We start from the raw sequence: 23,303 nt of genomic DNA, 5'->3' as shown, positions 1-23,303 counted from the left end.
CATGCAGGAACTGCAGTCTTTTAATCACTTAAATTCTTTATTCTTTTTTGGTCTTTCCTATCTCTCTCTTCTTCCCATGTTTGTAAGGCCAGAAGAAGAGAGGCACATTTTTAGATACAGCATAAGTTGCATCCTTATTTGGGGAATACGAAGATAACTGCTGGAGAAGCCCCTCTAAAAATGTGCTTAATATCAGAAATGGAATCTGGAGTGATGAGATAGCACAGAGTTTAAAGAATGGGATATGGAACCTTTCATTTCTAGGGCAATGTTTCCAAAATAACTAGGGGGACTAGATGGCTCAGGAAGATTGTGGAATAGGGGGCAGAGCCTTTCTTTTTTAAGTTATCTGACACTAGATGAGTAAACGTAGAAAGATATTCTCATCTGAAGGCTGTTCTGTTGTCTCTGTGAAATGAGTTGTAGAGGTCTCTGTCCAGTTCCTAGCAAACAGAGGTGACCACATGACATAAAAGACACCATGGCCATTTCCCACACACTCTTGATTCTGATGTTGCATGCAGCAGCAGTAGAATGTAGCCCATCTTTTTTCTGTAGCCATACTGCCAATGTAATTCAGGCCCATAAGTCAAAATTTTCAACCTTGGGTGCCTAAGGTTAGGCACCAAAATCCATATTTATGCTCCTAAAAGGGCATCCTGATTTACTGAGGTAAATCCCATTGACAGGAAATCCAAAAGGAGTAGTGGATGATCTACACCTTTGAAAAAAATCAAACTGTTTATTTAAACACCTAACTGTACACATTCAGGTTTGAGACTGTTAGCCTGAGCTGTCCCTTGACACTCCCGCCTCTCCATAGGATTTTATTTTTTCTTCTTACCTAATGTGATCATCTCATACAGTAAGATTCCAAAGGACCATCTGTAAGAAAACACAGTGTCAGTTTCACTGGCAGGTCTTATTCCAATCTCTAGCCTGAAAGCAACTGAAAAAAGCAAGTTGTAATTTAAACATATGATAACAATGAGGGTGAGCTGGGGAGGTGAGCAGAAGGAGGAAGGGGCAAGCCACCAGGTGGAGCTCCATGCTGGAAGCAAGGGTGAGCCCTACAGTGGAGTTTTGATCTGTGGATCAGAACACAGTGTTGTGTGAGGAATTGAAAGTGATAGATAAGGTTTGAAAGCTAGATATAGTTTCACCCCAGAACAAACCATACATGTCTGCCTTGATGCTGGGAGGTTTCATTAACAGCCGCTCTGGTGCCTGCCACTTGAGTGGCACAATCTGTCTGACACAGCTGGTGCCATAGGTGTCGGTTTCACACGCCAGACCCAGCCCACAGAGTTTGGCAGTGAAGTCAGACTGAATCAGGACATTTCTGGCTGCCACATCCCCATGGAAAAGCTTCTTCTGCTGGAGAAATTCCTGGCAAGTTGGAAAAAGGGGAAGCGTTAGTTGTTTTTCTTTTTAACTGACTGAAAAAATCAATTAATTTATGCCCTTTGCCCCCACCAATGATGCATGCACCACAGTGACCTGGGTCCCTGGCAGCCAGCCATGTGGTGAGTGTACCTGGCACACCTACATAATATCACGAGGAGCTTTTATCAGAGGCATATTCTCATTGGTTAGGCCAAGAAGTTCCAATACCACACAAAGACCTATCATGCTTCCTCAGCCCTTTGGCCTTTCATGCAAAATTCCTAAGGAAACTCACTTCAGCTACCACCACTGAAAGCAGCCACCTATAGTGAATATCCATAAGCAGGGTCCACACCTAATCCACCAAGGCGGGGTGGGGGTGGGAAAATCCACCAATAGAGGTCCTTGCTCCTACTGAAGGGAAAATCCACCAGTTAGGTGATACCCACTCCTACTGGATGGGAAAATCTGCCAAGGAGGACATTCTATTCCTAAAAGAGTGAAAATCACTAATTGAGAGACCTTCCTCTTCCACTGAGAGGGAACATCTGCTCTAACTAGTGAGAAGTGGGAGGGTGAATCCATCCAGTGGGGGAATCCAGTCCTGCTGAAATGGAAAATCCAACAGTGGGGAAACCCATTGCCTCCTATCTTTTCCCTGTTACTCTTGTGTGTGCTTCCCCCTTTCTTTGCTATAACACTTTCATTCATGAAACAGAAGGGCATTTGGGGTTTCTCTAATAATATTCTGTTCAGCATTATTATTGTATTTGTGAGATTCGCAAATCTTTTTCTAGCTGGGTTAAATATTTGTATTCCAGTAGTGCCTAAAGGCCGCAACTAAGATCAGGCCCCATTGTGCAAGGCACTGTACAAACACATAATAAGAGAAACCCCTGCCCCAAAGAGCTTACAGTCGAAATAGAAATGTATTATTATCCCCATTTTACAGACAGGTGACTGAGACACACAGAGCTTAAGTGACTTGCCTAAATTTGTGACAAAGCTGGCCATTGAACATTGATGTTTTGAGTTTTTGTCCAGTGCCTTAATCATACTACCATCCTTCCTCCATTTTTATCTCTTCTGTTTCTTCGAACTTCCATTTTTAAACTACAGTTTTTCTACTTAAATGTCAGTTTGTGCTACTACAGCAGGTAAACAATACAGATTCTTGAATGAAAGTAATTCCTGACCAGTTTCAAGGATTAATAGAAACAGGCAGTAACAGTGTCTTATCAAATCTAGGAGGAACTAAAACCATTTTTGCTTCCTATTTAAATCTAGCACACATAATTTTTAGTGGATTCTAAATTTGAAAGAATAGAGTTCCCCCAGGTTGGACTCTGACGTTAGAGTGGGTTTCTGTCTCTTTTCTTGTCTCTCCTATCATGATAAATGAATCAAGATGTAGACTTACCAAGGCAGCTGCAACCTGCTGCCCGACTTTATATACCTGCCTCTCCGTGAAGTCATACGGGATACCATCCATGGTCATTACATCCTAGAGAAAGAGAAGCAGAAAGCACATCAAACAAATGCCACAGTAGAGAAAAAGAGGGGGAATTCTGCTTCTTTCTGATGAGATTCTGGTTTCGGCAAATGGCACCATATCCATCTAACCCTTGCATCCTCCTACAGGCATCACTCTCCTTACGCGCCCCATAGCAAATTGGCATTATTGGCCCTGCTTGAGATAGTTATTCTTTATAAACATTTATAATGCTCAGGTACTGCATCAAACACAAACATGGAAGAGGTAAAAAGGTGAACGGTTAGACAATTGAAGGGTAGGTGCTACGTTGGAGGAATGGATGGTTGGTGGGGCAGGTGAGTGATATAGTGGGGATAGCTTGTGGGTAAGCAGCAAGGAAGGGGAAGTGTGACAGGAGGGGAATGACTAGGTAGAAATATACATACATAAAAAAGCAAGAGTTGTATTGTGAATGGATGGATGGTTAGAGAAGCCTAAGGATGGATGGATTAAAAGAACCACACATGATAAAGATATCTTCTTAAATAGATGTATGTAAGAGACATGGACAGAGGTGGAGGATAGACATGATAACTGGTCTGGCATTCACTTCCTCAGACTCACCCTGCGGCAGGTCCACAAGAAATTCAGGAGGTCCCCATGGGACACATCCTCCAGGATCATATAAAGGGGCAGCTGGACTACACAACATCCTATCAGTTCAACCATGTTATCATGATGACCAAGGAACTGATGGAACTTAATCCTTCCCAGGAAATCCTTCACCTCACTGGGTCCAGCAGTGTCTGAAAGTACCAGAGAAAAAGACAGCATCACCACAGGGAGGCAAAGAAGAGAAAAGATCATATTCAATATTCTCAACACAGAATCAAAGAATGATAGGACTGGATGGGACCTCAAGAGGTCATCTAGTCCAGTCCCCTGCACTCATGGCAGGACTAAGCATTATTAGACCATGCAATACAACCTCCTTTAACATGCATATATACTGCTTGTGACTAAACCCTGCTAAGACCAAAGTTTAACCATGACTAGCTGACATAATGATTAACACTACTTGTGCTTGCCTACAGTGAACGCAAATTCATGGTCAGCATCTTGTCATCTCACACCTTTACAGGCATATTCAAATATGATCAAATTCCGTAGTGAAGTCAAGGCCATAGAGAGAGATTGAGAGGGTACACAGACAGAGAGGAATCACTGGGGGGATGCACACAGGAAAGCAGGGTAGCTCACAGCAGAGAAAGGGGCAGCCCCTTGTGCAACTGCTAAGAAAGAAAACGGACTCAGAGCTAGAGAATGGGGAATTTCTAGTGGATTCACACAAGTGGGAAACAGAGAAGTGTATAAAAATGGAGCACTCCTGCCACCTCTGTTACCCTGTAAGGCTTTCAGGATGACTGTCTTAGTTTTCCCAGGGTTCCCAGTCTCCAATTCTGCTCTGTAGATTCCCCCAAAACTGCCATTGTGTATCAGCTTCGAGGACCCTGGTATGAGTCTGTCTCGTGGTATTTCCAGCTCCTTCAGAGTCAAGGCTGCAGATCTCAGTAGACTCTCCACAGTTGTCTCACTCAGCTGGATGTAGGTGTTCTCTGACTCACTGTGTTCCTTCTGGTTCTTGTCCTCTGCTGGCAATGGGGCAACAGCTGTTGCAAAAATAAAAGCCAAATGATATATAAGTGTTTGGGGGATGAATTTTCCTCTTTTACATTTTGCCACTGGCCATGAACTGTTCCCTTTGGCTCATGCTCTATTTTGATTTTCAGAATCATGGCTGGGGAAGTGTTATTTGGTCTCAGCTAGGCCAGCCCACAAGGAGACAGAGGACTCTGCTTCCCCAGGACTCCCACCCAACTTGGCTGAGAGGCAGGAGAAACTGAGACCTGAAATCTATGGTGTATGTAACTTCTAAACCCTTGTTTTCTGGATACTGCATCTTTACACGTCTAAGAACTCTGATAGTGTGTAGATACAGCAGCCATTTTGTTCTCAGAATTGCTGTAGATTGTTACAGAGAAGAGACATACAGTGTCCTTAGAGACTTTACTTTCATTCTTTCTTAATTCCCTTAATATATACCAATTAAAAAATACCAATTCACTTTAGACTGGAAGTACTTGTTCTGCTCTTTGTGCATGGATATAAAATAAGCTCAGACCTGGGTTTCTTGCTTTAGCCACTTTGCAAACCTCAATTCTGTAGCATTGCCAGCCACAACTGAGTGGACTCCTGGGAATTGGCCACTGTAACTGGGAATCAAATTTGTGATACCCACACAGAATATGCCAACCAATTTAGCCTCATAGTGTTCCTAGCCATAGGACACCATGACTGGAAACTGAATCTGGATCCACTGCAGTGCAGAGTATTAACGTACACTGTGGTCAGCTTACACTGGCCCTGAAGGAATTGAGGCTAAAACTTGAAACCGTGTCCCCTGCATGACAGGTTTCAAGTGATTTTACCACTACGTCATCTAACTGTACCCCCAGCAAGGTGAGATGACACAATGCTCTATGTACCTGAGTCTCCTCTATGCTACAACCTCCACCATGGCTACCATTGGTGGAGCTGTACTAGTGGTGAACTAGAGGTCCCAATTTTCCTAATGTAGATAAGGCCATTGAGTTCCAAGCTCAGGCTCTTCAGTTCTCCTTGTCTCTGACAGCCCTGGGGGTGGGAATGAGAGACTTTCCATTGAACCCAGCTCTCCCCTCTTTGTTACCTTGGCGTCTGGGCAGTTGCTGTTGCTTCGACTTCCAGCTTCGATAGCGGAGCCAAAGGATCACACCTAACAGGATGACAAAGACACCCACTAGGAAGACAGGGATGATGATCACTTCAGTCTGGTACTCACGCACAACTGTCAATGGGAAGAGAAAACGGGAAACAAAGAGTAACCGTTATGCTCAGTGAAATCGCTGTGTGTACAACACTCCCACACTGAACAGAGTCTGTACAACACCATAATAATAGTCCATTCTAGTAATTTTAAACATGAAGGAGCTATCTATCCATGCTGTCCTCATTGCAGTAGTAACTAAGCACCTCATCAACTGCTAGCCTGATTTCCAGAGGGGCTGACTATAAAGACTCCCACTGAAGTCAATGGGAGTTCTTCACCTCTGAATATCAGGCCACTTCTTTAGATGCCTTGTGGTGGATGGGATCTCCTGGAGTCCCCCACGGACCACGGTTTGGGTTGCTTCCTTCCTCTGACACTCACAGATTCCTACCCCTGCTTGGGGTAGACAAGAGTCTCTCTCAAAAAATAACAACACACACACACACACCCCTTTCCCCCTCTCCGGGGGCAGGGAAGACCAAAACAAAGAAAAGGGAAATACGAGGCATTCAGTCTCATGGGCAAATCTTGGTCCCAGCTTATCTATAGGCATTTTATTGTCATGATCAGGGGTAGAGTCCTTCCCTAGACCCCGGCCCCCTCCAGCTTTTTGGGAAACATCCACTCTGTACCTGGTCCAGGCAATCCCAGGATCAATGACTGCCTCCCCCTTCACTAATCTATTCCTGTAATTAGCTGTCTCTGAGGCACAATAATCTTCCCCAGTTACCAACCCTTGGACTGGTGTTCCCTTCTTAAGCTTCCTCCTCCAGGCACAGGAAGTCTAGCAGATGTGTGGACGAACCCAGAAGAGTTTATTATCTTCTTCCTCAATAGGGTAAATGCATGACACCCACTGCTCCGCCACATACTTGTATATGAAAGTGTTAGCCAGTGCATTTAGGGATCACTCACCAATGAAATGCAGCTAGCTCTGGGGTGGAGCCTGGGCAGCCATTCTATGTCAACAATGCTGTAGAACAGTGTAATTGAGGTGAATAATTTCTCCCATTAAAACATGGGGGGGGGGGGGAATATTAGGGCGGAAGAGTAAATTAACTGGTTTGGAATTTGGGCAGAATGCTGGGGTTAACATCCTTACTCTCTTGGGTTACAATACTCTGGGATGCCCAGAGACCGTCGAATTGTGGAAGTCAACGAATGGCTACACATGTGGTGTCAGAGAGAAGGCTTTGGATTCTTTGACCATAGGATGGTGTTCCAAGAAGGAGGAGTGCTAGGCAGAGACGGGCTCCACCTAACGAAGAGAGGGAAGAGCATCTTCACAAGCAGGCTGGCTAACCTAGTGAGGAGTGCTTTAAACTAGGTTCATCGGGGGAAGGAGACCAAAGCCCTGAGGTAAGTGGGGAAGTGGGATACCGGGAGGAAGCACGAGCAGGAGCACGCGAGAGGGCAGGGCTCCTGCCTCATACTGAGAAAGAGGGATGATCAGCGAGTTATCTCAAGTGCCTATACACAAATGCAAGAAGCCTGGGAAACAAGCAGGGAGAACTGGAAGTCCTGGCACAGTCAAGGAATTATGATGTGATTGGAATAACAGAGACTTGGTGGGATAACTCACATGACTGGAGTACTGTCATGGATGGATATAAACAGTTCAGGAAGGACAGGCAGGGCAGAAAAGGTGGGGGAGTTGCATTATATATAAGGGAGCAGTATGACTGCTCAGAGCTCAAGTATGAAACTGCAGAAAAACCTGAGAGTTTCTGGATTAAGTTTAGAAGTGTGAGCAACAAGGGTGATGTTGTGGTGGGAGTCTGCTGTAGACCACTGGACCAGGGGGATGAGGTGGACGAGGCTTTCTTCTGGCAACTCATGGAAGTTACTAGATCGCAGGCCCTGTGTTCTCATGGGAGACTTCAATCACCCTGATATCTGCTGGGAGAGCAATACAGCAGTGCACAGACAATCCAGGAAGTTTTTGGAAAGTGTAGGGGACAATTTCCTGGTGCAAGTGCTGGAGGAGCCAACTAGGGGCAGAGCTCTTCTTGACCTGCTGCTCACAAACCGGGAAGAATTAGTAGGGGAAGCAAAAGTGGATGGGAACCTGGGAGGCAGTGACCATGAGATGGTCGAGTTCAGGATCCTGACACAGGAAAGAAAGGAGAGCAGCAGAATACGGACCCTGGACTTCAGAAAAGCAGACTTTGACTCCCTCAGGGAACTGATGGGCAGGATCCCCTGGGAGAATAAGATGAGGGGGAAAGGAGTCCAGGAGAGTTGGCTGTATTTTAAAGAATCTTTATTGAGGTTACAGGGACAAACCATCCTGCTGTGTAGAAAGAATAGTAAATATGGCAGGCGACCAGCTTGGCTTAACAGTGAAATCCTTGCTGATCTTAAACACAAAAAAGCAGCTTACAAGAAGTGGAAGATTGGACAAATGACCAGGGAAGAGTATAAAAATATTGCTCGGGCATGCAGGAGTGAAATCAGTAAGGCCAAATCACACCTGGAGGTGTAGCTAGCAAGAGATGTTAAGAGGAATAAGAAGGGTTTCTTCAGGTATGTTAGCAACAAGAAGAAAGTCAAGGAAAGTGTGGGCCCCTTACTGAATGAGGGAGGCAACCTAGTGACAGAGAGTGTGGAAAAAGCTAATGTACTCAATGCTTTTTTTGCCTCTGTCTTCATGAACAAGGTCAGCTCCCAGACTACTGCACTGGGCAGCACCGCATGGGGAGGAAGTGGCCAGCCCTCTGTGGAGAAAGAAGTGGTTCAGGACTATTTAGAAAAGCTGGACGAGCACAAGTCCATGGGGCCGGATGCGCTGCATCTGAGAGTGCTAAAGGAGTTGGCGGATTTGATTGCAGAGCCATTGGCCATTCTCTTTGAAAACTCATGGCGATCGGGGGAAGTCCCGGACGACTGGAAAAAGGCTAATGTAGTGCCCATCTTTAAAAAAGGGAAGAAGGAGGGTCCTGGGAACTACAGGCCAGTCAGCCTCACCTCAGTCCCTGGAAAAATCATGGAGCAGGTCCTCAAGGAATCAATTCTGAAGCTCTTAGAGGAGAGGAAAGTGATCAGGAACAGTCAGCATGGATTCACCAAGGGCAAGTCATGCCTGACTAATCTAATTGCCTTCTATGACGAGATAACTGGCTCTGTGGATGAGGGGAAAGCGGTGGACATGTTGTTCCTTGACTTTAGCAAAGCTTTTGACATGGTCTCCCACAGTATTCTTGCCAGCAAGTTAAAGAACTATGGGCTGGATGAATGGATTATAAGGTGGATAGAAAGTTGGCTAGATTGTCAGGCTCAACGGGTAGTGATCAATGGCTCCATGTCTAGTTGGCAGCCAATATCAAGTGGAGTGCCCCAAGGGCCGGTCCTCGGACTGGTTTTGTTCAATATCTTCATAAATGATCTGGAGGATGGTGTGGATTGCACCCTCAGCAAGTTTACAGATGACACTAAACTGGGAGGAGAGGTAGATACGCTGGAGGGTAGGGATAGGATACAGAGGGCCCTAGACAATTAGAGGATTGGGCCAAAAGAAATCTGATGAGGTTCAACAAGGACAAGTGCAGAGTCCTGCACTTAGGACGGAAGAATCCCATGCACTGCTACAGGCAACAAAAATGATTAGGGGACTAGAACACATGACTTATGAGGAGAGGCTGAGGGAACTGGGATTGTTTAGTCTGCAGAAGAGAAGAATGAGGGGGGATTTGATAGCTGCTTTCAACTACCTGAAAGGGGGTTCCAAAGAGGATGGATCTAGACTGTTCTCAGTGGTAGCAGATGACAGAACGAGGAGTAATGGTCTCAAGTTGCAGTGGGAGAGGTTTAGGTTGGATATTAGGAAAAACTTTTTCACTAGGAGGGTGGTGAAACACTGGAATGTGTTACCTAGGGAGGTGGTGGAATCTCCTTCCTTAGAAGTTTTTAAGGTCAGGCTTGACAAAGCCATGGCTGGGATGATTTAGTTGGGGATTGGTCCTGCTTTGAGCAGGGGGTTGGACTAGATGACCTCCTGAGGTCCCTTCCAACCCTGATATTCTATGATTCTATGATTCTCATATAAAGTGATAAGGACCTTCAACTGCCCATGAAATTAATAGGGGCTGGTGGGGCTTGGCACCTACCACTATCGGTCCCTTGAAAAATACCATGCGATCTTTAAAGACCATATGTGGTCAAGACCTCATCTATATGCCTCAACCAAAATATGATTTCCCCTAACCTCCTGCAGGGGCATTGATTTCAGTAGTGATTCAGAAAGAAGAGATTCTCCTAATGAGTCACAAACAGCATTTCTTGCAGCATCTGGGTTTCCCTTGGTGATCTGCCAGAACAGTTAAGGCTGCCAAGCCTGCAGCTTCAGGGCATCCCAGTGAGAATGCTTTTGTGTTGTTTATTTCTTATACTCTAGTGCAGGGGTGGCCAACCTGAGTCTGAAAAGGAGCCGGAATTTAACAATATACATTGCCAAAGAGCCAAAGTAATATGTCAGCAGCCCCCCATCAGCTCCCCCCTCCCCCACTCCCAGCACCTCCCAGCCATCGGCAGCCCCACCAACCAGCGCCTCCCCCTCTTTCCCCGCACCTCCCGATCAGCTGTTTCGTGGTGTGCAGGAGGCTCTTGGGGATGGGGGGAGGAGCAAGGTCAAGGCAGGCTCAGGGGAGGGAGCGGGAAGGGGTGGAGTGGGGGCAGGGCCTGTGGCAGAGCCAGGGGTTGAGCAGTGAGCACCCCCGGCCCACTGGAAAGTTGGCGCCTGTAGCTCCAGCCCCAGAGGTGGTGCCTATACAAGGAGCCGCATATTAACTTCTGAAGAGCCACATGTGGCTCCGGAGCCACAGGTTGGCCACCCCTTTGCTAGTGCTACTGGTGTGAGTGCAATACTGATTTGGGCTGACTCAGAGTTCTGTGATGATAATAATTTGACCCCCCAGTTGGAATTAGCATACCTCCATCTGAACTTTGATCAGTGTGTTACATCGCTTCTCTTGTTTAACAGGAAATCTTCATCCATCATTCCCCTATCCTTTCCACCCAGCCATATACACCAGTGCTGGAAACATATTCTTTGTTCTCCACCCTGAGTGAAAAAGCCAATACACTCAGCTGGAAAGGCAAAACAGATGGGGGCAGGTGTGAAGAAGAGGTCATGCATTGGGATTTACTGCAGGAAAGGCCCAATCAAATCACTCTCTGGAGGTGCGGGTGGCTCACAGTTGACTGAGCAGGTCCTGCTGCTCAGCTTATGAGACCTGGACACACAAAAGTAAAAGGCAAGGAGACAGTTGCCTGGAATCTTACCACATAACTTGTCACTGTTGTTGCATTCCAGTAGCATGCGTCTGAGTCTCCTTACGTTCCCTGCCATGATCAGCTCGGTGTGAGCATGTCCTTCATCTCTGGAATTTCCCTGCACAGATATGAAGCATTACCATAAATACAGTGGCAGGACAAGATGGTTGCTGGGAAAGTGGGTGAGAAGCTATGCTATTCACCCTCTTTGTCATCGGTTCTAATACAGCCTCAGATTAGTGGGAGGAAGTGAATCAGAGACTTGGGGAGCTATAGGCACTTAGGTGTTAATGGTCTAATATGGCATAGTCAGAATCAATTTCTGGTGATGGCATCTCAGTACGGGAGCAGAGGCTAGGTTCGTTCTGCAGTATCATGCGTGAGAGTCTGGTACCTCTCATTCCTCAGGAAGGCATAAGTTAAAAGACATTAGTTTACTTATATTTTAAATTATCTGTGTAAATCACATTTCAGATACAAGAATAACTCAGTCTTTTATCTCCAGGCCTATAAAACATCAGGCACATATGCATAAGACACCACATCACACCATTCTACCTGGCATTCCTGACCGAGTGCTTTCACTATGTTATTACATCATGAACTTATACTAAGAAACAGCAGCTTTCTCATTAAGGTCTCCAGTACTGATTCCATATTACAGACATAATCAGATCTGTAAGGAAACTTCATACATATGATTCATTACACCTGTAATTCTCTCTAACGTTCATTACACCTGACATTCTGCGCAACATACAAATATGCACCTTTACACCTGTAATTACACCTGAAATCTCTATAACTACCATTTGTGCATCCTTGCATACATAGGACTAGCTTCACCAATACACACCAGTTGCTTTGTGCTACTCTGGCATTGCAAAGCAGCTGTAAACCTTCTTTAACCATCCAATTAATATGGATTTACATCAGTTTTGCATTACTTGAGATGCGTAAAGCAGCCAGAAGGTACTGGTGAGTCTGGTCCATAATTCTGTGTAGTATCTAGGTGTGGCCATAACAGTTGCAATTACAGTTTCATACCAATAATTACAGATACAGTTTCATACCAATAATTCTGTTCATCACTTTTCAAAGATCCATTTACAAATATTTGAACCATCAGATAACATATGACAGCATACCTATAACTTCACAATATTACCTGTCCAACAGCTGCATTTTCTACTGTGCAACTCTGTTTTTTTCTACTATACTTATTTCACATTCTATCTGTCTTTAAATTGTCTCACCTGAACTCCAGTAACAGGGTGATAGTATATACATTTGTGAAATACAGGCAGGTGACTATTTACCATGTCAGTAATGCTTACTCAGTGACAAACTTGCATCAGCTCCAATGCCAATATTAGTAAACATTTCCAGGTATGTGTCAACTTATTGGTAAAACTATAAAACATACAGGTATATGTGTCATTTGACATAGGATGTTATGAGCCTTGCAAGATAACATAGCTGTAATGCCTACATATAGAGTGGGGTGAAAAATGAAAAATGTTTCTATTGTAAATAATGGGTCCTTTTCATTATTTATTGATTGAGACATCAACTGATCAAGATCAAATTTGGTTTACTAATCAAAGACTACAAAAACAATGAGGAGTCTGGTGGCACCTTAAAGACTAACAGATTTATTTGGGCATAAGCTTTTGTGGGTAAAAACCACTTCTTCAGATGCATGGAGTGAAAGTTACAGATACAGACATAAATATACTGGCACATGAAGAGAAGGGAGTTACCTTACAAATGGAGAAAGAGTGATGACAAGGCCAATTCAGTCTTTAAGGTTCCACTGGACTCCTCGTTGTTTTTGTGACTAGAGACTAACACGGCTCCCCCTCTGATACTAATCAAAGACTAGACAGCTAAGATCAAACAGCACAAGGTTAATTTACCAATTCTGAAATATCAGGCCTGCCCACGCACACTGGTATGCATTACAGCAGTTTCAATGGACTTTTATAGACAGGATATTTATCCCACATTACAATTTGTGGCAAGTGACATGATTGGTACCATTCAATCATTGACAAAGGTCAATTTTGTTGCCAATGGCTTATATATTACATTTGCTCTAAATTTCCAGCATAACAAAGTATCACAACAGTGTAACCTTTTAACTGCAGAGTTTAGTGTGGGTTTAAAACAAAGGTTTTAACCAACTAAACATTAATGTCACCTTTATACCTAATATTCCCTATGCACCTGTGAGACATGCTATGTTTTCCATATATGCCTTTCTTGTGTTTCAGTTATAATCAGAGTTAAACACAAAGGTGTTTTTTTGCAAAGCACAGCTAATCATAAAGTATAAAAAATGTAAACAGCAGGAAAAAAAATAGGCTATACCTTAAGATATATTTTCTGTTCTATAAGCAATATAAAATCTGCTTGCTAATAACTCTTTATTGTCTCTCTTAACCTGACTGTGCAAAGCTTCCTGGGGAATTTTTCTTGACACTTCTTTAGCACAGTCATGAGAAATGCTTAGGTTTTAGGCCAACATGACAACCCTATTCTGTTCAATTCTAATTTAAGTTCAATTTGATCATATTCATGTCACATCCATTCTTATTTGCTTACTGCAAATATTTGAGCAAGCATTTGTTTGCACCAATATTCAGGGAAAACTCATGACCATGCAAATGTTTTTATAGGAATATATGTGTTTTCCTGCATACTCCAGGGAGAATGCATATGTGCATTGGAAGGGTTCCCGTTGCCATCCTACATTTCTTTCTTTCTTTCTTTCTTTCTTTCTTTCTTTCTTTCTTTCTTTCTTTCAGATTAAAGATACAAGGAGGGAGGGAGAGAGAGAAAATGTCTGTAGTGAATTAGAAAATGGAGACCAGTAATTTGATCAGTGCTCTTGGAGTAGGCCACAACACAGCTGTGGGATAATATTCATGAAAACCTTGATCACAGCCACTGATGCAATTTTAGTCAAAAGAGAGACAAAAATGTGTGCCCACCCCCTCTCTTTGCAGCTAGATCTAGTCACTCACACATGAGGCCAGAGTCTCAACTGGTGCAAACTGGCATAGTTCCAATGGAGTTGCACTGAATTACACCAGCTAAGGATCTGGCCCATTATATCTAAATTGTTTGAGAGAGTTACTGTGGTGAACGGTAGCAGCTGACAGAAAGGTGAGTAAATTCATTCACTGTACTTGTATTGGACCAGTGGGACATTGTTCACAAAACTCGTGCCCAGAAACCTGGCCCTGGGAACCCACTAAGACATTTCATGCAGATCATTACACAGCTGCTAGGGCCTTGATCCTGCAAGTTCTTGCATGATTTAGAGCTGACTGTGCAAGGCTGCTGCATTTCAACACAATTGTTAGTGTTGCACTGTGTCCTTACAGACACAAATAAGGTTTATAGCCTTTGGTGGTTCAGAAAACACTCAACAGAGCTGACTTTGGGATACCATTACAGGTGGGTGTTTGACATGTGCATAGGAAAAAAGATGGGAAGAAACAAAGTGGGATAAAGCTAGGGCCTGCAATGTGCTGGATGATCATGATGGTCCCTTCTGGCCTCAAGTCTATGAGTCTACAAGCAGCAGTTTGGGAATTCCCAGCTGGAGCTGTATTTCATTTTTTAATTCTCTTCCTGCTCAGTGCAACAGCAGATTCACCTGTTTTCAGGGAGTGGCTCCGAAGTGAGCAAATCATTGAAACCAGAGTCAACCAGAAGGACGATTGTTACTGAAAAGTCAATAAGATCAACCCAAACTTTTCAGCCCTACCTTGTAAGCAAGCAAACTAAGTAAACCCACCTCAGGTATAATACACGCACACTGTCATGGACAAATACATGGACACAGTCACTAATAGGTACAATCTTAGGCACTTGGATTCCCAGTTACACACAAGCACTCACACAAATAAATACATCCATTTGGTCCCCGATTCAGACACACATGCAGATCCACACAAAAAAATGCGCATTCACACTTATACACATATGCACACCCAGAGACGTGTGCGCACACAGACTTGTATCTACACTCAGATGTGCTTGTATGGTCACAAAGGTGCTCAGAACCAAACAAATTCACACAAGCATCTAGACACAAAGGCTGTATCTACATCATCCCTTTCTCTGAAAAAAATCCCAATGTTGTTTATACTGGTGCACTCTATCAGCAACAGCTGTGGCGGGAGCATTAATACAGGAAGATCCATGATCAGGGCAGGTCTATGCAAGCTGGTGATAAAATAGATGGCAGCGACCAGCACCTTATTTGCACTGGCACTCTCACTGTTACTCCTTTTGGTGGAACTGCACTGCTGTTAGCGATGGAAAGAATTTTTTTCAGTCAAAGGCTAGTTTAGACAAGCCCATTCACATAACAGCCCCTCCAGCAAAACGGAACCAAATGGGGACAAAATCCAGAACGCCATTCCATTTAAAACAAAATTATAATAATCTTCTGAAATATTTTTCAGCGTTATTTTCAATATAAAGCACAAATTGATTCTAATGACTTGGCACTTTACATGGGCCACTCTTCTGGTCTGCAATATAGCAATTCTTGTGTGCTAGGATCCCAGCTTTGAAGTGTAGCACGAATATTAACTGATTGATCACAAAGCCCCCTGTGTGGTAGATAAGTATTATTATCCCCCTTTTAGAGCCTTGGGAACAGAGAAGGGTTATATGGAATTTAACATTTCCCAATTCCCAGTTCCTTTCTAAATATACTCTTTGCTAATTAATTGTGTAACAATCATGAAACTGTATCCAGAGGCATGAAGTGTTCAACTTACATGGTGTTTAAAAAGAGTTTAAGCAAATGAATCCCTGAGGGGACTGGCTGGCTTAGCACAGTTTCTACCAGGCTATAGACACTTGCACTTTTTGGTAGGCAAAGTGAACCCAGCTCAGGTCAGTTCAGTATTGACTGAAAGTTGTTACCATCGGATAGTTTTTGGGTGGTTTGTATGAAATGCATTGGTAGATCTCAGTCCAGTTCCTCTTATTTCAGGTGTTCACATCTCAAATACATGGTTACAACACAAACTAATTGGCCTCCTGCTGACTGTCTCAGCAGAGACCAAACATGAAACACGCTCTTAAGACTAACCTACCTTCTGTCTTAAAAATGGTCCCTCCAAGGTCAGGGTTAAGGCACATTAGTGGAGGCACAGTGAGGAACCTTGCATTGCCACTGCCTATTCCATACCTCTTCTGTGAACAAATACAGCACTTCAGTCTCCAGGGTTGCCACCTTGCACCAGCACCATGTTCTCACAAATGTTTCAAAAGACAAATTAAATAAAAGACACCTTCTCTCTAATAACAATACAGGGGTATTTCTTGAACTACAATATTTCTAGACAGTATGTGTAGACATACAAATATGAATCTATATAGAGTTTTACAAATATGTAACAGAGAGTGATTGCCCTTAAAAACACTCTTAATTCCATGGAAACTCCCTGATTCTCTGGGTACCAGTGCTACTTACTAGCCCTTTCCTCAAAAGCAGAGACTAGAATGAATTCATATCTCCTGTTCCTTGCTCAGTAAGAAAGATAGATAGATACATAGATACATAAATATTAAGGTCAGAAGGGACCCTTATGATCATCTAGTCTGACCTCCTGCACAATGCAGGCCACAGAATCTCACCCACTGACTCCTTCGATAAACCTCTCACCTACGTCTGAGCTTATTGGAGTCCTCAAATCATGGTTTAAAGACTTCAAGGAGCAGAGAATCCTCCAGCAAGTGACCCATGCCCCATGCTACAGAGGAAGGTGAAAAACCTCCAGGGCCTCTTCCAATCTGTCCTGGAGGAAAATTCCTTCCCAACCCCAAATATGGCGATCAGCTGAACCCTGAGCATATGGGCAAGATTCACCAGCCAGATACCCAGGAAAGAATTCTCTGTAGTAACTCAGATCCCACCCCATCTAACATCCCATCACAGGCCATTGGGCCTATTTATCATGAATATTTAAGATGACTGCTGACACTTATGAAAAGTAGCTCTGAGGCCCTTGAGTCGGATGCAGCAAGGCAGCAAAGGATATTTCGGCAATATCTGAGAACAGTGATAGATAAAAACCAACAAGTGAAGGGGTTTTTTCAATAATCTATTTTATTAAATGCAAACAAGCATTCAACATCAAACCCGTATAGCAAAGTTACACAAGCATAGGTAACAGAGATAATATTTTACAGTTCATACAATGTGTCTCACTGAGCTTTTCCCATCAGCGTAGATACTCCACCTCCTGGAGGGGAGGTAGCAATTTTGATGGGAGACGCCAGGATTTTAATTGGGATAACTGCATTGCTTAAGGGTGGGTATTTACCATACTCCTGAATGACATAGCTATGCTGACATAAGTTGGTGATGTAGACCAAGTCTGGGATTCCAGACTACCTTGTCTCTGTTATATGAAGAGATGTAATACCCTAGGTACAGATGTGAGGGAGCTGGAGAATAAGGGGCAGTCCCCATTTATAATATTGCTCTGTGATTAAGTGTTGCACTGGCAACTAGTGCAGTTGCTGGTAAATTGTTGGGTCAGCTGTTCTGACATCTCTTCTTGAACCTTTTTGTACACAATGAAAACTTCACTTTGGAGCTGTCTGTCCTCCATTCTCATTTCCACCTCCTTTCAGAAGTAGTCTTGCTTCAGTTCCTTGCCCTCCTGCCTGGGCCTGTCCTGTTTGTCAGAGGTGGCTCTTGTTTTCTTCTCTTCAACCCGAAACATTTGGTCTGAGTCTCTATTCATGTGTCTGTGCATATCCACAAATAGGTCTTCCCCGTTTTTCATATTCCTAGACCTGAGGTTTCTTATCCATTCCACTACCATGAATCCCATCCACTTGCCCTCTGGGACAACCATAGCCCGGTAGTAGACAGTGTATTAAAAAGTAAGAAATGATAGTTAATTACCAGAGCAACAGCCCATTCTTCCCTCAGAATGCAAGTAAGAAAAGTGACACTTCAGTTCAGTTTCAAATTTCAGTGCCTTCTCGGGAGCAATGAGGAAAGGAGCAATGGTCTCAAGTTGCAGTGGGGGGACATTTAGATTGGATATTAGGAAAACTATTTCACTAGGAGGGTGGTGAAGCACTGGAATGGGTTACCTAGGGAAGTGGTGGAATCTCCATCCTTAGAGGTTTTTAACACCCGACTTGACAAAGGCCTGGCTGGGATGATCTAGTTGGGGTTGGTTCTGCTTTGAGCTCATGAGGTCTCTTCCAACCCTAATCTTCTATGATTCTATGATTCTTACAAAGCACTTTCTCATTGAACTAGCAATGGTAAGAATATAAAATTAGAATTCATACCTAATACTCCTCATAATAAATGAATTGGTGGTGGTAGCTTATTGTGAAAATAGGAGCAAAACAATTGTTTGGAAGGGAAGAGGAGTTGTGGAGGTCAGTGTAAATAGATGTTTTAAAGGTTATATTTTGTAGGTGAACAGAGACCTCAGAAAAACTCTGTGTTGAGGGTCCAAGAAAAAGAAAAAATAGATGTTTTCGAGAGAAAGAGGGGAAATGCTGCTAGGCTTGCACCAGAGACATTTGTACAGATGATGCTGGAGAAAAAAGTCTGTGAATGAAGAAGCTGTTGGAGGTTCTATGATGATACAAGGAATTATGCATGACCCCTACATTTCACAGCCAGGTTTGATCATTTACTTTATGAACAATTTTCAAATACTAAGGACTTGTTATGCCATCCAGATGGTCTTTAATTATTAGACAGTCACACAGACCTGGTTAAAGCTGATGGGTGTGCTAAGAACTTTTTTCTCAGGCTAAATGGAAGGAACCATTCAGCACCTTTTATGCAGTGACAACAATAGAAGCCACCATCCAAGGGACTGCGCCACATGGAAAGGCCGGAGCAACAGTCAACTCAAGGAGAGTTAGCCATATCTACACCACCGCTTATGTTGGTATAACTTATGTTGCTCAGCAGTGTGAGAAAAATACCCTCCTGAGGACAAAAGTTACACAGACATAAGCACCAGTATATACAGAGCTATGTTGGTGGGAGAGCTTCTCCCGCAAACATAGCTACCGCCACTTGTTGGGGGTGGTGTAATTATGTCGACAAGAGAGCTCTCTCCCCTCAGCATAGAGCAGCTACACAAGAGATCTTACAGCAGCGCAGTTGCATCAGTACAGCTGGGCTGCTGTAAGCTCTCTAGTGTGGACAGAGCCTAAGAGGGTTCTGTTGGGGCTGGCTGCAAACACAGGTACTAAAGGATTTTTTGGCAAGAATCTGAGTGTCTGAGAGTTAGGAAGCCCACAAAGCCAGAGAAGCAGTCATGAGCATAGCCTTGAAAGGGAGCAGAGAGACAGAGCTCCTTGGGCACAGAACACGCTGGACACGCAGGCTTGGAAACTCTGAGGAAGGAAACTGCCGGCTGTTTGTTTCTGTAGTGTTCAGAAAAACATGACTTTGTGTACACACTTTGTAAATAAACAGGATTGCACCAAAAAATACATCTGACGTGTAGCATCCAAAATGGTTGCTGACAGAAACAACCCAGCAAGGCCCCACATACTGGCTAACTATTCAGATAAAAAGGGGCAACAGACTGAAATTAATGACTAGGAAAACTTATTTTCCACTAAAGGAAACATTCATAATAACTCTTCCCCCAGCCCTTAAGCCTGTCAAACTGGCCTCCATCAGAACATATTTAATCAAAAGCTACATACCTGGTGTACAGGGCCCCTTGTCTGCTAATTCCTCCTGTTCCTTCAGAACACCCCAGCTATCATTTCCACTGCCCTGTCTGGATCCTGGGACTTCCCAGAGAGATCCTGAAAACCTGGTTAATGTCCCTCTGGTACACTCAGGCTTGATCTACACTAGCAACTTATGACGGTATAAAATCCACACCACTGAGAGACGCGGCTATACCAACCTAACTCCAGGTGTAGACAGCACTAAGCTGATGGGAGGGCTTTTCCCATCAACATAGCTACTGCCTCGCAGGGAGGTGGATTACCTACTCTGACAGGAGAAGCCCTCCTGTAGGCATAAGTAGAGTCTTCGCTGAAGCGCTACAACGGCGCAACTACATCGGTGCAGCCGCACTGCTGCAGCATTTTAAATGTAGACAAGCCCATAGTCCATGGAACAAGAAGTATTGTCCTCTTCATCCCTCACCTATCATTGCAAGTTGCTTCCGTTCTATTACGCAGCTCCTCAAGCTGCACTGAAGGGCGAGTTCTGAGGATTCAGTCCAGCTCGTCATTAAATGGACATGCTTTCCACCCTGAACCAGACATATATGATGTAAAGCTCATGTAAATTAGATCAGAATCAGGTCCTTAGGTATAAAGAAAAGGAGTACTTGTGGCACCTTAGAGACTAACCAATTTATCTGAGCATAAGCTTTCGTGAGCTACAGCTCACTTCATGAAGTGAGCTGTAGCTCACGAAAGCTTATGCTCAGATAAATTGGTTAGTCTCTAAGGTGCCACAAGTACTCCTTTTCTTTTTGCGAATACAGACTAACACGGCTGTTACTCTGAAACCTGTCCTTAGGTATGTGTCACACATACATAACACAGAACTTATATACAATGTGTACAGCATTTCTCTACATTAGAGTTCTCAACTCCCTTGTTTCTGATGGACAGACCTTAATTTTGTGCAAAAATCTTCCTCTTCACCCAAAAAGTCCCCTAGAAGTCATTTCACTTAGACAGAACTGAGATGAATGTCCCCTGCACAGCTCCTTTCTTCCCTCCCTCTCCCCCAGCCCCACTGCCCCAACCATTGGCATTTACAAAGACAGGTGTTCTCAGCACAAACAGCTGAATAGCTAAAGAGCCACATCATAGAGTAGGTGACACACAAGTAAAATTTCTTTCAAAGATTTAAATATACATCATCTATTATCTTCCAGCAGTGTTTCTCTTGCCTACCTGAGTTAACCCCCTTCTACTGACACTGTAGCCTTTTCCTGAAGCTCCAATCTGCTGCTTCTTTCCTAGGTATCTCACAACAGTGCTGACGGCTATGTTGCGTGTTTCCCACCAGGACTAGTTCCTTCCTGGTGATTTTTGTACCCTGGACCTGGCCAACTTCCCTTCTTTGCTCCTCAAAGTCTTCTCAGCTGTCTCCCCAGGGAGATCATGTGATTGTATTTCTAACACTCTGGCTGACTGGTACACCCACACTGGTAAAACGGGTCTGCCTGGCTCTTCCACATGCAAATACCCCCTGCAGCTTTGACAGCAAAGGCCAGAGAGAGTCCTGGGGCGGGGACCTCAGAACATAGCGATCAAAAAAGAGAAAGAAAGGCAGACACAAACACAGATCAACAGAGGCACAGAGAAAGAATGAAAAAGAGAAACTGGGGAACAAGAAAACACCCAAAGTAACACACTTCTGTCATATTTTTCAGAAAGAATTGGTGCACAGAATAAAGAACCTGTAAAAAAAAAAAAATCCCAAAAGCTAAAGGCTCCAGACACCAGGGAACCTTTCTCATGCAGAACAGATCCCGAGGGACAATATGCAGAGATTTTTCCAAATATTTATTCTACTTTTTTTTCTCCCTTTGTGGGTGAATTAGTGACTCAGAGAGGGAGACAAAGACTGATAGCATTGGGTAGGCTGGCCACATAGACAGAGGCAGTGCAAGCTTTCTTCACATATAAATCTGTCACTTTACCTCAGTCCTACCCTGTAGCCCCTCTGCTATTGCAGTCCTGGGCTCACACACAGCTCTGTCAATGCCCCTCAGCCCTGACCTACCACAACTCTTCATCTCAATACAGCTATTTCGGTTCTTCCCAAAGCTCTGTCAATGCATCTCATATCTGATTCCTGACTAGCAGCTCTGCCTGCTATTCAAGTCCTGTGTCACACACCCAGCTCAGTCAGTGCACCTCAATCCTGATCTGCAGCACACACTGCTATTCCAGTTCCAGAAGTCACCTCAGCTGCCACTGTAAAACCTTCCATTCGAGTTTCATGTTACTGCTATCAAGTTATGCGAATGGGTTCAGGATTATTTGCTCAGCTATTTAATAAAAGTGGGTGGTGGTTATATTACAACAGGAAATTACATATCACCTGCTGTTGAGACACAGAGTCCGTTTCCCAGGCAATGACATGCTGCAGGTGGCTTTGGAGAGAGATGCATCCTGATATGATCACAATCAACCACCTGGAGCAGAATAAACCTTTTCCCTATTAACACTTTGGTGTTGTGCTTATGATTTTCTTTTGGGTAGATTTTAGTGGTGGTAAAAGATGATGGTTTGACAATGCTGGAGAATGAGGTAGTTCATTTGGCCACAGAAGAGAAACAGCACAGATGGTGGTGGTGCTCCCTGCACCTCCCTCGGCCATTGTGCCTTAGCTCTTCACTGTACAGCCTGCCTGTCGGAAGTAGGAAAGAGAGTTGTTGGTTCTCTGGTCCATCATTGCTTGGGTCTTTCTAATGAGACTGGCAGTAAGGGCAAATTAGTGTCAGTGAAAGTGTTTTTTTGTGATGACTCTTGCCCATTGGGAACCAGTGAGGCCTTACCTGTATTGAAGATTTGCCCCAGTTACCAACATTGATATAACATCATCAGTGCAAATTCCAGGCACTATTTCTTATTAACATTGGTGCAAGGGAAGATGAGTTGAATCTGAGGGGTGTCTCTTCTGTGAAAACAGCAGGAACTCCATTGTACACCCTGTTCCCTATTGAAAGATGGTAGAAAGAGCAGATGAATCATAAGGGTCTGTTCTCTATTTAATCAGGGTGCAAGGTCTGTGAGGTGACACCTATGGTTACATTCCTCATGGAGACCCTAGGGAACATGTTCAAGTTTCCTGTTTCTATTAATGGACAACCTGCTTCCCTTCTTCCAGTCTCATTTCTCCCACCTCCTGACTCTAGGCAGAATGGTGGGAGAGATAAGGGGTTCATATTCTAAGCCTGCGTTTGAGCAGCTGCTTCTGTTGTTATTGATTTCCCCTTTTAAATCTATTTCCTGTGCTATTCCAGTCAGACTGGTTGAAGGAGATATTTGCAGAGTTCAGAGTTCAGGTCTCAGGACATGGCCCCCTCCCTGTTCCACTCTCCTGCCCCTCTTCCTGTTTGGTTCAAGGGACAGGAATCAGTCACTTTCAGATTTTCTCTTGTGAAAAACAAACATTTCTACTAGGAGAAAACCTCTCTCTCTCTATCTCTCTCTTTCCACATCATAAAGAAAACACAACATTGTTTAAATACTTTTGTTTAAGTAGATATTTTTAGCTCTGGTGAAAGGTAGTGG

At 43.9% G+C, this 23,303-nt stretch overlaps 1 protein-coding gene across 1 annotated transcript in view; it reads right to left on the bottom strand.

Moving 5' to 3' along the window:
- STYK1 (serine/threonine/tyrosine kinase 1) overlaps positions 1 to 22,721 on the bottom strand; it is a 28,253-nt gene extending 5,532 nt beyond the window's left edge. Inside the window, exons 1-8 of the mRNA XM_037912099.2 lie at positions 20,952 to 22,721; positions 11,010 to 11,118; positions 5,610 to 5,747; positions 4,264 to 4,530; positions 3,485 to 3,666; positions 2,807 to 2,890; positions 1,181 to 1,389; positions 845 to 885 (exon numbers count right to left, since the gene is read on the bottom strand). Coding sequence (XP_037768027.1) covers positions 845 to 885; positions 1,181 to 1,389; positions 2,807 to 2,890; positions 3,485 to 3,666; positions 4,264 to 4,530; positions 5,610 to 5,747; positions 11,010 to 11,076 — 988 coding nt within the window. The 5' untranslated portion in view covers positions 11,077 to 11,118; positions 20,952 to 22,721. The remainder of the gene's footprint in view (positions 1 to 844; positions 886 to 1,180; positions 1,390 to 2,806; positions 2,891 to 3,484; positions 3,667 to 4,263; positions 4,531 to 5,609; positions 5,748 to 11,009; positions 11,119 to 20,951) is intronic.
- Positions 22,722 to 23,303: the final 582 nt, after the last annotated feature.

This window comes from Chelonia mydas, chromosome 1, assembly GCF_015237465.2.
Source record: "Chelonia mydas isolate rCheMyd1 chromosome 1, rCheMyd1.pri.v2, whole genome shotgun sequence".
Classification (NCBI taxonomy): Eukaryota; Metazoa; Chordata; order Testudines; family Cheloniidae; genus Chelonia; species Chelonia mydas.
Note: the sequence above shows the minus strand (reverse complement) of the source record. Positions and strands in the feature narration are given on the sequence as shown.